The 13,966-nt window shown below is 44.6% G+C and overlaps 1 protein-coding gene across 4 annotated transcripts in view; it reads right to left on the reverse strand.

Moving 5' to 3' along the window:
• Positions 1–13,966, reverse strand: part of aatkb (apoptosis-associated tyrosine kinase b) — a 404,882-nt gene that overhangs the window by 48,918 nt on the left and 341,998 nt on the right. For all 4 annotated transcript variants that reach the window (XM_072558766.1, XM_072558767.1, XM_072558765.1 and 1 more), the window contains 2 exons: positions 13,788–13,906; positions 3,292–3,379 (listed from right to left, as the gene is read on the reverse strand). In XM_072558766.1, coding sequence (XP_072414867.1) covers positions 3,292–3,379; positions 13,788–13,906 — 207 coding nt within the window. The remainder of the gene's footprint in view (positions 1–3,291; positions 3,380–13,787; positions 13,907–13,966) is intronic.

A 13,966-nucleotide genomic window follows, 5' to 3' on the forward strand; every position in this document is an offset into this window, starting at 1 on the left:
CCTCCCTTCCACTGCTCCCTGCCACCAACCGGATTCAATCCTCCCATTGACCAACCAGGTCGTACCCGGTGCCTGTTTTCATCTATCCCCACCTCACCACCCTGACCCACCCTCCCCCCCCACCGCCCCGCCACCTCCATTATCTGCAGCTTGTCCTACCCACCCCCCCAGTCCTGAAGAAGGGTTATACCTGAAACGTTGACTTTTGCACCTCCTGGCTTGCTGTGTTTTCTCAGCCTCCTGTTTGTCCACCACATGTTCAGGTATTGTATCCCAGGCCCTAACCACTCACTGACACAGTCAGTGTGACTGAGACCAAATGTGTCGGTTTTCCTGTCACCATTTGGTCAGGAATGGACAACAGTGAAATTCCGCAGGTTCTGCTGTACAACATTTAGTCAAGCCAAAGGGAGGGAGAGAAGGATACTCAGTGTAATCAAGGCCTGAGTGAACTATATTGATTCAGCAAGCTGTCAGGCTATCAAACAAATTTACTGGAGGCAGTCAACCTGTTCAATCGACATGTTAGGACTGAGGAACGGTCAACCTGGCAAACCCAATAGGTTGTAACAATTCACACTGGTTAGTTTCTCGCCAATACTTAACCACAAGCTAAATAAGTACTGAAGCAGTCGACCTGTATAGAAGCTGTTCCTTTGGTTCAGATTAAAAGAACAAATTGCAAATACTGGAATGGCAAAGCATGTTGCTCAGTATCTGTAAGAAGAAAAGACACATCAGTGTTCACAATGGGAGATTCGATCAGGACTGATCCGATCAGAGATCCCACTCCGAAACATGAACCTCTGACTCTGTTGTGCTTTCCCACCAAATTCAGCTTTTATTCCCCTCTGGGGGAATCAATGGGAAAATGCTCCGTGCATTCCAAATGTCCCGGTATTTGTTTTAAAAACCTTAGCTTAAAAATCCAATTGTCAGAATGCAAGCTCATGTGGCACAGCAAACGATGATGCTCGATATTTCTTTTATGGGGAGTTCAATTCAGTGTCATAATTAAATGGAAATGGGAAAAATTCATCATATTCACGAAGCTTCTTTCTTCAGAAACCTAAAGTGTGCTTACTCCACTGAAGATTACTAAAAGCAGAAAATAAAACCTGTCGAACCTTAAAATATAAGCACAGAGCAAGGCTAACAGCATTTCCTCAGTCCAGATTATTGTAATGGCATTGATTATTCACCAGGCCAACATGTTCAGATTGTGCAGGTCAGAATGCAGTGCGATGAAGGTGTCCCTTGACAAACAAACGCTGACTCTTATCGCAAAGTAAGGAAGCTTTAATCAGAAGACGTTAACATTTTTGCCTATCCTCTCTGAACCTCAAAAGTGCTCTCTGGAAACACTGTTGAACTGCAATGATAGCTGCTTGCTGTACAGTCCCCAGGCTTTGCCTGATCTCTCGACTTAAAGCAATGCTGTGCTTTCGCCAACAGTTCCCCCAAGAACATAACTATTACAGGCCACCTTCGCTCACTGAGACTCATTGAAAGTGAGGTACTGGGAGAAGCTATAGCAAGTCTTACACTGTACTGTTCTCAGGACACACAGCACTGTAAGGTATGAAGAGTCGCTTCTTGTTCTCCCAGTGAAATCAGCATCTCCTTCTTTTTCTACGCAATACCATCTTACACCATGGCACACTATGGGCAAGGGCAGTAAGAGTGAAAAGGAAACAGAAAGGTTATCTCACCTTTAAAGTAATTTTTGTCTCCTGAAAGCAGGTGGTGAAAAGGAATAAATCTCCCTGCTAACTGCGCACTTTCATAGAATCCCTATAATGTAGAAACAGGTCAAATGGCGCAACAAGTCCACACCCACCCTCCGAAGAGTCTCCCACCCAAACCTATTCCCTTAAATTTACCTTTGACTAATGCACCTATCCTACACATCCCTGAACACTATGGGCAATTTAGCATAGCCAATTCACCTAACCTGTGGACTGTGGGAGAAAACTGGAGCACCCGGAGGAAACCCACACAGATATGGGGAGAATGTGCAAACTCCACACAGGCAGGCTGTCTGAGGCTGGAATCAAAACTAGGTCCCTGGCGCTGTGAGGCAGCAGTGCAAACCACTGAGCCACCATGCCACCCATCAATTTTCTTGTTTCTTTTAGCCAAAAGTAAGACCAATGCTTCTCCACGGAGTTTCTTGCTGGCTTTAAGCCTTTTGGGACGTTTCGAAGGATCCCTGTAGCTATCCATTTCCAATGGTGCGGAATGGACAGGGAGACTGATGGGCAGCAGGATATAGGGAGCCCCCTAGGAACAACAGGCATACCATCCTTTTGGAAAATGTTGACAGCCCAGTTGCTGAGCTGGCTTCCATCTCTATGGTCTACAACACCAGTTATTCTGAAGACACCAAGGTTTGGAGACCAATCACTGTTCTGCTTAGTCAACAGATTTGTGCTGGAGATTGGCACAGTATTAGAAGTAATGTTTCCATTAAGCCATGAGTGTAGCAACCCAAGTCTAATCCCATGTTGGAGTGATGGGTCAGGGAGGTAACCATGCAAGGTCTCATTACCAATCTGAAAATCTTTCTAACAGTGAATGAACTGACAATTAGCTGCCGATTGCCTCCTTATCTAAGGTAGATGGAGCCCAGGAAAACCTGGACATTATGACAGCGTTTCCTTTCTTGAGCACAAATTGATTTTTGCCATTGACCTTTGATCTTATACACCAACAAAGCCCAATGAGAATGATTATCAGCCCAGAGGAGCACCTGCGATCCAGAAGTTGTTAGAATAACTACTGGTGTGTAAGAGAAATGATTGGAGGAAAGTAGGACTTTTTAATAGCTGCAATACATGCGAAAATCTTATGTCTGGGACACTTCCCAATTGTCACAATTTCTGTTCACAGTTTGATCACATGATACAGCATTATGAAATCAGCTGAAGTGGGATGCCTTCAGGGAAAAGGTCCCCTGAGATTGTGGCTGAAATTTGGAGAGATTTGGTGGGCGATAGTGACCCTTGTTTCTGTTGTTTAACAAACCCTCTTGTGTTCCTGACTGTCAATGAGCAATGGTTTGGGAGGTCTACGTGTGGATTCTAAAACAATTGGAGGAGGAAGCCGTAGTAATGGTCCACCTCCATGTGGCTCATGTCAAACAGCCAGTGCATGTGGTGATGCTGAGAGGTCGGTCATCCACTGCTGCCAAACCCCTCATAAGCTCTCAAGTTGCATGATGGAGTAGGATGATGAGGTTAGGGTGAAGTCCTCCCTGCTATCGAATGACCAGAACATGTCTGTACTCACCAGCTGACAGAACTCCATGACAAGGAGATAAGGTGTCACCTCTGTAAACTGAGCTAGGCACTGAAGCAGATTGGGATGCTGGAGGCTTCTGCGAAAAGAAAACATGGCTGTGAAACGTCAGCGAATCGATTAGTCCAGTGTTAAGTCAGTGGTTAACGCTTTGGACACTAAGTCTTCCATGGCTTTCAGACACTGAATTCCCACTCAATTTGTTTGAGTTGCTCAATACTGTGATTGTAATAAAGAATCGGAAAATGAAGATTGATGTTATAACCACTTTAATGATCAACCTGCTTAAGGAACGTGCGTGAAATTCAACAAAAGGTTTTGGGTGAACAAGTGATGGATAATGAAGCACGATAGAAAACACTGGAAGAAACAGCATGATTTTTCTCCACAGTCTCTTTGTGTCCTCCCTCTGTTGCATTTCTTAGCTCCGTACTTAAAGAAAGATGCACCTGAATGGCATAAAATGGAGCTGCTTACATCTGTCTGGGGACCCCAGAAAACTGAGGAAATATTAAAGTACAAATACCGCTGATGAGGCATATCTGAATCAAAAATGCTGGACATACTTTGCCAGTCCTTCAGCATCTGTGGAGAGAATCACAGTTATTGTTTCGGTTGTACACCCTTTGTTAGAAAGATCCAATTCTGAAACATTGGCCTCGCCTTTCATCCTCAAAGCAGGATGTGGAACTTGGGAAAATCCCTAGCTCAGTTCACTCAACCTGGGAGGGAATGTGAGGAGAAGACAGAGGCAGTCAGGCTGGTCAGCCTAGGAAATGGTCAGAGGCAGCCAAAGGTTCTTTTGGTGCTTTGGAACATTATCCCAATCACAATAGAAAGGAAATGTCCCCCAGTCCTAATCTCATACACTATCACAGCCACCCGGAGGCTTCCTGTGCCCCATCCATACCATCATATTCTCCTTCATCCATCTCCTTGACACCTCTAGGTTCACTAGATTCACTCCAGTAATGAAAGGCTTGTCTGATGAGGAGCCTGAGCAGTTTAGTTTGAGAGGTTAGAGGAATGAGAGGAGATCCAATTGAGATATGTAAGATATTTAGAGGAGGTGACAAAATAGACATTGAGCAGATGTATCCCCTTGAAGGGCAATCTGGAATGAGGGGCCATGGTTTTAGGCTGAGGGTTGGCAGAGATGAGGAGGAATTACTTCTCCTAAAGGCTCATGAATTTGCAGAATTCAGTTCCCCAGAGTGCAGTAAATGTTGGGACTTGGAGTACATTCAAGGAGGAGATAGAGAGGTTTTCAATTAGTAACGGGTTGGTATGAGGACTGGGCGGGAAAGTGGAGTTGAGGCTGTAGTGAGATCAACCATGATTACATCAAATGGTACAGTGGGCTCGAGGGGCTGAATAGTCAGCTCCTGCTCCTAGCTCTGAGGGTCTTGTTCAGGCCCTACATAGGCCTATGCTCCCCAACCATCCGCCATAGTCCCTCCATGTCAGACTACAGAACTTCCATTCTAACACAACTTGAAGCAAAGGAACTCTATGCTAACAATAGAATGTGTTAAGAAAGCTTCAAAAACATTAACTAAATACTCCTACTTCTTTTAAAAAAAAGTCTTTTCACTAAAAACCAATAAAATTGCCAATCATCCAGATTCCTTTCCAATTCGATGGCAGCAACTGCCAGCACTTAACACACCTTAGCCTTGTGTAAATAAAATTGTAAAACTGACAGCAGAGCTCAGAGCTAGAGCTGTCAATCAAACAGGGGTTCAGGTCTTCCAACACAGTAATGAATGTCTGGGCTCTCAGCCAAGAATGCATGATGAGACATCATACTCATTAGACACATGGCCTCCTCTAGTCCATTTCCATTGCTACAATGGCTAATCAGAAACTGGATTGTGTTACAATGGCTTAAACATAAAATAAGAATCCAGCAATTCTCCAGTAATACCTGAAACACTTAAAACTTTGTGAAGAATATGGACAAAGATCCAGACAGATGCGTTTCAAAATTAGTAGCAATTACCTGATGATGAATTAATCAGCCTCCGATCTTATGCACATCTCACTATCATTTATAAAATATGAAAGCCAGGAATACTCTGTGGATATCAGAAACTTAACTATCTCTTAAATAATCTTGTTTGACAGTTCCTTCCCTATATTCCTTTCCACAATAAAATCAATCCTACTTACTTCAGTGACCTTATCTTGAACCCATATTTTCCACTTCTGCAATTAAATGCCATGGGCAGAAACCTAGCTGTTTTCCACTCACATGCACACACGATCTGTCTCTCCTACGTGCACACACATATAAGCTTAAAGGGTGAACTTGTTTTTACAATTAATTCTGAAACTATATATTGAAAAAGACCCAGATTGTTTAAGTCTCTTACACTCTGGGTCTTACACTCAAACAATTCCGGTCTTTTTCAATATACAATTTCAGTTACACCACACTGTAGCCTTTTGCTATAAATTCTATGTCTTACAACCTTATTCTCCACAATCACCTGATGAAGGAGCAGTGCTTCCAAATAAACCTGTTGACTATAACCTGGTGTTGTGTTATTTTTAACATTGTACAATACCATCGTCTCCAAATCATCATAGTTTAACTACTTTTGTGTATTAGCTGCTCTTTCCAAAGCAAATTGAAATTTGCTAAACTCTCCGCATAAAACATTTTTGGGACATCCTATGCAAATGCAACCTTTTTCTTTTCCAGCATTCACCAATGTCTTTGACCTGCACTGCTCCCTAGAGCTCAAGTTGAGAGGGATATTGACTGATACAGTGCAGCACTGACTGCTAACAGGTCACCCCAGTGTTTGAGCAGTGCATTAGGAATGCTAATATAAAAACATCTATGACCCAAAGTAGTAAGTTAGATGGACAGTTCTAAATTCGGTCTTAGTTCTACATAGCAATATTTCCAAAGCATTTCTTTCAAAAATACCTACTGTTTTAACCTGGAATTTAATACAGTTAGGTTATTCTCTCTGAAAAAGGGTCTGTATCTTAAATAGTAATCATTTACCAATTGTCTTTAAAAGTGACAGCACTAAACATGTAAAAACAATGCTATGCCATGGGGCTAATCTGGCATCAAGTGCAGTCAATATGATGCAGATGTCATTTCAGCAATTTGTTTTGTATTCTTTGAGAAAGCAAATCTTTTGGTGCCATCTATGTCACTCTTTACAGCTTAGTACTTTATTTCTTGGAAACTCTATTCTTTTAAACATTCTTGATTTTGTACCTGGCTCCTAACACCCTTTTCTCTCTCACTTATTCTCCCTCTCTCCCTCTCTCTCTCTCCCTCTGGCTCTCCCCTGTGCCTTTCCATTTTGGTCAATCTCACAAAGTGACTTCCTCTGTCCTCAGCGGTTCAGGTCTGATTGTTGACCTCCAAGAGTGACCTTAACTTCTTTCCTCTTCACAGATCCAGAGAGATTTGGCAGGATATTTACAGCATTTTCCACTTGTTGTGCACGTTCACCCGTCTATAAACCAGATTGTTTGAACATTTCTCTGTTACTTGTTCCTTTATATCGTTCACTTCTATTGAATATGTATTATTGCTGCTGGTGTGTTTGATTCTCTCAACTGTTTATTGTGTTTTTGTCCCTTTCCTCTCACAACGCTGCTCTGTTCACTCTGCTGCCCACTTCTTCATTAATCCTGAGGATATACCTTGTGAATTCATCAGCTCCTCTAGTTCAAAAGCAGCAGATCACATTCTCCTGACTGTGAGTCACAGGCAGCTCCAACCAACTGCAATGTGAAACAATCCTGATGTGTCCATGGTAGTGAAGATGGTGCCATGTGACGTTACATGTGCAGATTGTGGAGCTGCTTTAATTGGACAGTGGCCTGAGCTGCTTTGTAATGCAACCCTGAATCATACAGTACACAAGAAGGCCATTCAGTCCACTGCATCTATGCTAGCTTTTTTCTTAGAGCAATCCAATGAGCTTGCTTTCTAAGACTTTACCCATTACCCACTCAGGATGATTATAAAGAACTCTTTCCTTTATGTACTTATCCAATTATCTTCTGAATGTTACGATTTAATCTGCTTCTGTCATTCTTCTAGCCAGTAGATTCCAAACCATCACAAATCACAGCGTGAAAATGTTTCCTCTTGCCTCATGTGTTCCCTCAGATCTCTGTCCATAACTTCTAGTCTGTCCTCTACTCACTGTCCTTCCAGCCATTGGGAACACTTCCTGTCTCTTCATCAAAACATCTTTGTGATAAAGAACATTTCTAACCAATTCCCCCGCTCCTCCCTTAACCTTCTCTGCTTCAGGGAGAATAACTCAAGGTTTTGCAGTTTCTCCTAACCAATGAAGTCACTCATCCTCAGTCGCATTCTCTTGTAAATATCTATTCCACACTCTCTGACGCCCTGACTTCATTCCCAAAATATGGCTCCCTGGACTGAATACTCCAACTGAGTCCCAATCAGCAATTTATATCGGCTCAATATGATCATCTCCTTTCTGTCTGTTCAGACACAGTATGTAGGCATCACTGCCTGGGCCAACATGTACTGCCCATCACTGATTGCCCTGGAGAAGATGGTGGTAAGTTAGTTCCTGAACAATAATAGTCCTTGGGGATGTCAGTATTCCCACAATGTCATTATGAAAGGAATTCCAGGATTTTGTCCCAGCAACACTGAAGGAAGAGCCAAGTCAGGATGTGGTGGGGCTTGAAGGGGAACTTGCAGGTGGTGTTCCCGTGTATTTCCTGACCCCGCCCTTCTCAGTGGTACAAGTCACGGATGTGGAAGGTGCTGTTGAAGGAGCCATGGGAGCTGAATACTTGCAGCGTTTTCCATTTTTTGTTCACATTCACCCTGTTTCTAAACTGGGCCAATTTAACATTGCTCTGCTATGTTCCTTTTATTTTTGTTTGCCTCTCTTTAGCGTTTATTATTGCTGCTGTTATGTTTGATTTTTGTTTTCCATCTAGGTGGCAGAAGTCACAGATTTGGAAGATGCTGTTGATGGAACCTGAGTGAACTGCTGCAGTTCATCCTATAGACGGGACACACTGCTGCTACTATGGCCTTATAGTGAAGGGAATTGACGTTGTAGGTGAAGGATATGGTATCAATTGAGTGAGCTGCTTTGTCCTGGATGGTGTCAACTTTCAGGAGTGTTGTTGGAGCTGCACCTATCTAGGCAAGTGGGGAGTACTCCATTACAGTCCTGACTTGTGCCTTATAGATCACCTTTGTGGAGACAGGAAGTGTGTTACTGCAGAATTCAGAGCAGATCATTATAGTTTAACTACTTTTGTATACTCCACAACGTATATAAACTAGCCCACTTCAGTTTCTGAGTAATGGTAATCTCCAGACTGTGACAACGGTGGGGGGTGGAAGCGGGGGGTGGAACTCAGTAACACCATTGAATGTCAAGGGGCGGTGGTTAGATTGTCTCTTATTGGAAATGGTCACAGCCTGGCATTTGTGTGACATGGATGTTACTTGTCACTTGTCAGCCTAAGCCTGGATATTTTCCAGATCTTGTTGCATTTGGATATGGACTGCTTCAGTATCTGAGGAGTGGCTGAGCATTGTGGACTCATTGGCGAACATACCCCTTTCTGCCCTTCTGATGGAGGGTAGGTCTTTGATGAAGCAACTGAAGATGGTTAGACCATGGATACTACCCTGAGATAGTGGAATCGTAACAATCTCACTGCAATTGTAATGCAGAGACCTGCAGTAATGCTCTGACCAGGAGTTCAAACCCCACTTCAACTACCGGTGGAATATAACACAACTGGACAGCCAATAAAATCTGAAAATGAAAGCCAGTCTCAGTAATGGAGACCACAAAGTTATTGCTGATTGGTGTAGAAGCCCATCTGGTTTACTGCTGCCCTTTGCAGGAGGAGATCTACCCTGCCTGCCCTGCTCAGGATTACATGTGACTCCAGATCCACAGCAATGTGGTGACCTGCCTTTGGGAATAAACCTGAAAGCCACACATTACAAAGACAGGTCCAGAGGAGATAGGGAGGGCAGATATCCCCATGGAAAAGGCATCGGTGAACCTGAAAGCTTCGACACCAATCAATAATAGCTTTATGCTCACCATTACTGAACCATTACTGAACCACCATCCACTGTTAGATGTGGCAGGTCTGCAGAGCTCGGATTGGTTGGGAATTGCTTAGCCCTGTATGCTGCTTCTGCTGTCTGACTTGCAAATAGTCCTGTGTTGTAACTTCATCGGGCTGACATCCGGCTGTGCTTGGTGCTGCTCCGGCCATACCCTCTGTACTCTCCATTGAACCAGGGTTGATCCCCCGGCCTGATGGTAATGGGTGAGTGGGGGATCTGCCAGGCCATGAGGTTACAGATTCTGCTGCTGCCGATAGTGCACAGCGCCTTGTGGATGCCGGGTTTTGAGTTGCTAGATCTGTCCTATTTCACATGGAGATAGTCTCACATGACATGCGGAGGGTATTCCCAATGGAAGGTGGCAAGGAACAAGAGGGCAGCCCTTCTGCCTGCCCAGTATACTCAGGCATGATGTCCTACTCTGAGGTGAACTAAACCACTTCTGCAGCTGAATTATTATTGACCATATCCTCTGGCCTCACGAATCCAAAATGGGTTGACACAACCCCATTTGGTGGTGCAGTGGGTGTTATCTGGGGTGTGCCTGAGTTTTATGTTTAGGGAGGTAGGGAGAAGCTATGATGCTGTTCTGTCAATCAGTTAAACCATGCTCTTCTCGTAAGCTGCACAGATAGAGCTGGCTCCCAGGTTCAGTAATTTCATTCCATGCTGAATTGGCTCATGCAACCCTATGACCTGAAGACCCCGGGATTAAGGAGCAAGATAAGAGTTGGCCATTCCTGATACTGATTGCTGCTGAGTCTCTGATTGCCCAGGGAGTGACAATAAGCAAGGACAGGGCTAGCCTCTCCCAGCAATAAATCCAACGTCAGTGCTCCATCTCCACTCAGCTTATTGAGCCTATCCCACCATTCAATTAAATCATGGCTGATCTGTAACCTTGATTCCCTATCCTTTAACAACCTCCTCCATCAAAACTGTCGACAGTTGTATTATTTTTCATCGATCCTCAGCCTCACTTGCCACCTTGTGGGAAGATGATCCCAGATTTCCCCAAGAATAGCAGAAAGCTTCCTGCCATTCCCTCTCTAACAGAGTGGATTTGCTTCTTTGTTGTGGACTCTCTCACCAGAAGGCATCACTGGTCTCTATCTACCCACTGACCTTTCAACATCTCCATCAGACCATTCCTCTAACAGCTCCTTTACAGTCCTGACTATTAAGTTTACAAAATCATGAGGGGCACGGATAGGATAAATAGACAAAGTCTTTTCCCTGGGGTGGGGGAGTCCAGAACTAGAGGGCACAGGTTTAGGGTGAGAGGAGAAAGATATAAAAGGGACCTAAGGGGCAACTTTTTCACTCAAAGGGTGGTGCGTGTATGGAATGAGCTGCTAGAGGATGTGGTGGAGGCTGGTACAATTGCAACATTTAAAAAGCATTTGGATGGGTATATAAATAGGAAGAGTTTGGAGAGATATGGGTTGGGTGCTGGCAGGTGGGACTCGATTGGGTTGGGATATCTGGTCAACGTGGACAGGTTGGACCGAAGGGTCTGTTTCCATGCTGTACATCTCTATGACTCTCTGAAGAACGACAGTTTCAGTGGATCCTCACCACATGAGGGAACTAGGAAGGGGACAAGAGGAGAAAGTAACAGCTGACACAGGAGCCACTGGGGAAGCATCACCCGGTGATGACACAGACTGGAAACTGTGCTCTTTCCAAAGCAGCTTCCCCTCTCTCTCTCTCTCTCAAAGCAGGAAAGACAAACTGAAGTATTTTACAGTTAAGGTGGTCGTTTGAAATATTTGGGAAAGCATTACCAGACCAATCAGGCCTTGATTACTCTATGATCAATGCATTTAGTTAGAGACCACCACGAAAGAGGATAAAGCAAATTACTGATGAAGAAGTGAGTAGGAGCTGGGACAACAGCCAGCTATTGAGTTGAGTTGTCGGGGCTGGGAAGATTCCAGCTTCTATCTGAGTCTGTGCCGAGTATAGCTGGGATACATCCAGGCCTGATCTGGGGATAATACAATCAGATCTGGTGCCCTGAGGAATGGAATATCTCAACTCCGAGTCACACCAACGACTGCTGAAAAAAAATGGATATAAACGTCGGGGCAGGACTGGATGAAGAGTGGACTGGATTACACACGATGCACAGGACAGCCAAAGAGCCAGGCAATACCCCTCTCATGCTAACAGTTCATATAAATGGCTCCTTCTCATACAAACACTCAGATTAAACTTGATCGATTGACTGATTTATTGTTGTCAGATGCACTGAGATACAGTGAAAAGTGTTGTTTTGTGCTGCATAAGGCAAATTGCATTCTCAGCTACCTTCCCACCCATCCCTACTCCTCTCCCATTTGTTTCTCAGTCACCCCACCACCCCCCTCCCCCCACCTCTCCCCCCACCCCTCCCCCCCAGCCTACAAGCCTCATTCCTGATGAAGGGCTTATGTCGATTCTCCTACTCCACTGATGTTGCCTGACCGGCTGTGCTTTTCCAGCGCCACACTCTTAACCATACAAAGTGCATCGGTACCAGAACAGAGTGCAGAATACAGTGTTACAGAGACGATGCAGACAGAAAGGTCAAAATTAACATTTGAGAGGTCTGTTTAAAAGGCTGACAACAGTGGGGAAGAAGCTGTTCTTGAATCCAATCGTACATGTATTCAAACCTTGATACTGAGCAGGAGTAATCCTTTGAGCCCCTTGAACCTGCTCCAGTATTCAATAAAATTACGGTTGGTCTTATTTTTGACCTCCAAATGTGCACTTCTATGTACCCCTTGCTTAACAAGAATGTATCTACTTAAAAACTTCCTTGACTTCTCTTTTGCCACCTTTACAGGAAGAGTTTCAAAGTCTCACGCCCCTCTGGGAGAAAACACTTTTGCCTAATCTCTGTTTTAAATGGGTGACCCTGATTTTTAAATAGCGACAGCATCCCCCTCCCCACCAAACCCCCTCCCCCACCCATAATTCTAGATTATCCCACAAGAGGAAATGTCCTCTCCACATCCACCCAGTCAAGAGCCCTCGGAATAGCTGGTATTACGATCAAATGCATCCCTTATACTTAGAGAAACAGCTGCGGCCTGTGGAGTGGTTTCCTCTTTTCCCCTGCCCCCGCCTTATCCCAGATCCAACCCTCCAACTCAGCACTGCCCTCCTGACCTGTCCTACTTGTCCATCTCCCTTCCCACCTCTCCACTCCACCCTCCTCTCCAACCTATCACCATCACCCCCACCTGCATCTGCCCATTGCATTCCCAGTCACCTTCCTCCCCCGCCTCACCCCCTTCCCATTTATCTCTCAGCCCCTTGGGTATGCTCCCCCCCCACCCCGCTTTCCTGACAAAATGTTTATGCTCAAAACATCGATTCTCCTGCTCCTTGGATGCTGCCTGACCTGCTGTGCTTTTCCAGCACCACACTCTTTGACTTCTCTGTGGAGTGGTAGGCCATGAAAGGATCAGCCAGTGGGCTCTGCAGTGTGTGTGTGTGTGTGTGTGTGTGTGTGTCTATGTGTGTGTGTGGGGGGGTAGGTGTGTGTGTATATGTGTCTATGTATGTGTGTGTGTCTATGTGTGTGCATGAGTGTGTGTAGTTGTGTGTGTATGTATGTGTCTATGTGTGTGTGTATGTGTCTATGTGTGTGTGTATGTGTCTATGTGTGTGTGTGTCTATGTGTGTGTGTGAGTGTGTGTGATTGTGTCTGTGTGTGTCTATGTGTGTGTATATGTGTGTGTGTATGCATATGTATGTGTGTGTATGTGTCTCTGTGTGTGTGGTTGTGTGTGTGTATGTGTCCATGAGCGCGTGTGTCTGTGTGTGTGTATACGTCTGTGTGTGTGGTTGTGTGTCTATGTGTCTATGTGTGTGTGGGTGTATGTGTGTGTGTGTATGTGTCTATGTTTGTGGGTGTATGTGCCTATGTGTGTGTGTGTGTCTATGTGTGTGTATGTGCCTATGTGTGTGTGTGTGTCTATGTGTCTGTGTATGTGCATGTGTGTGTCTATGTGTGTGTATGTGTCTATGTGTGTGTGTGGTTGTGTGTTTGTGTGTGCGTATTTGCGTGTGAGAGAGTGTGTGTGTGTATCTGTCTATGTGTGTGTATGTATGTGTCTATGTGTGTGTGTGTCTATGTGTGTGTGTGTGTCTGTGTGTGCGTGGGTGGATGGGTTTGTGTGTGTGTCTATGTGTGTGTGTATGTGTCTATGTGTGTGTATGTATGTCTATGTGTGTCTATTTGTGTGTGTATGTGTCTATGTGTATGTGTCTATGTGTGTGTGTGTCTGTGTGTGTGAGTGTGTGTGGTTGGGTCTGTGTGTGTCTATGTGTGTGTGAGTGTGTAAGGGAACTGACTTGTGAAACTGACCTGTGAGGCTGGGCTTCCTCCAGGAATCGCATCTGTTCCTGAATGTTGGCTTCTGCTTTTAACTCTTTCACCACCACCTGGCAGCAATTCAAGTTGATGTTCACCTCACCAAGAAACACCTGGTTCACGTCGCAAAAACAAAACAAAAAGCAATTTTGAGAAGGTTTCGGACAAGTCAC

This window comes from Chiloscyllium punctatum, chromosome 39 (genome assembly GCF_047496795.1).
Source record: "Chiloscyllium punctatum isolate Juve2018m chromosome 39, sChiPun1.3, whole genome shotgun sequence".
NCBI classification, from domain to species: Eukaryota; Metazoa; Chordata; class Chondrichthyes; order Orectolobiformes; family Hemiscylliidae; genus Chiloscyllium; species Chiloscyllium punctatum.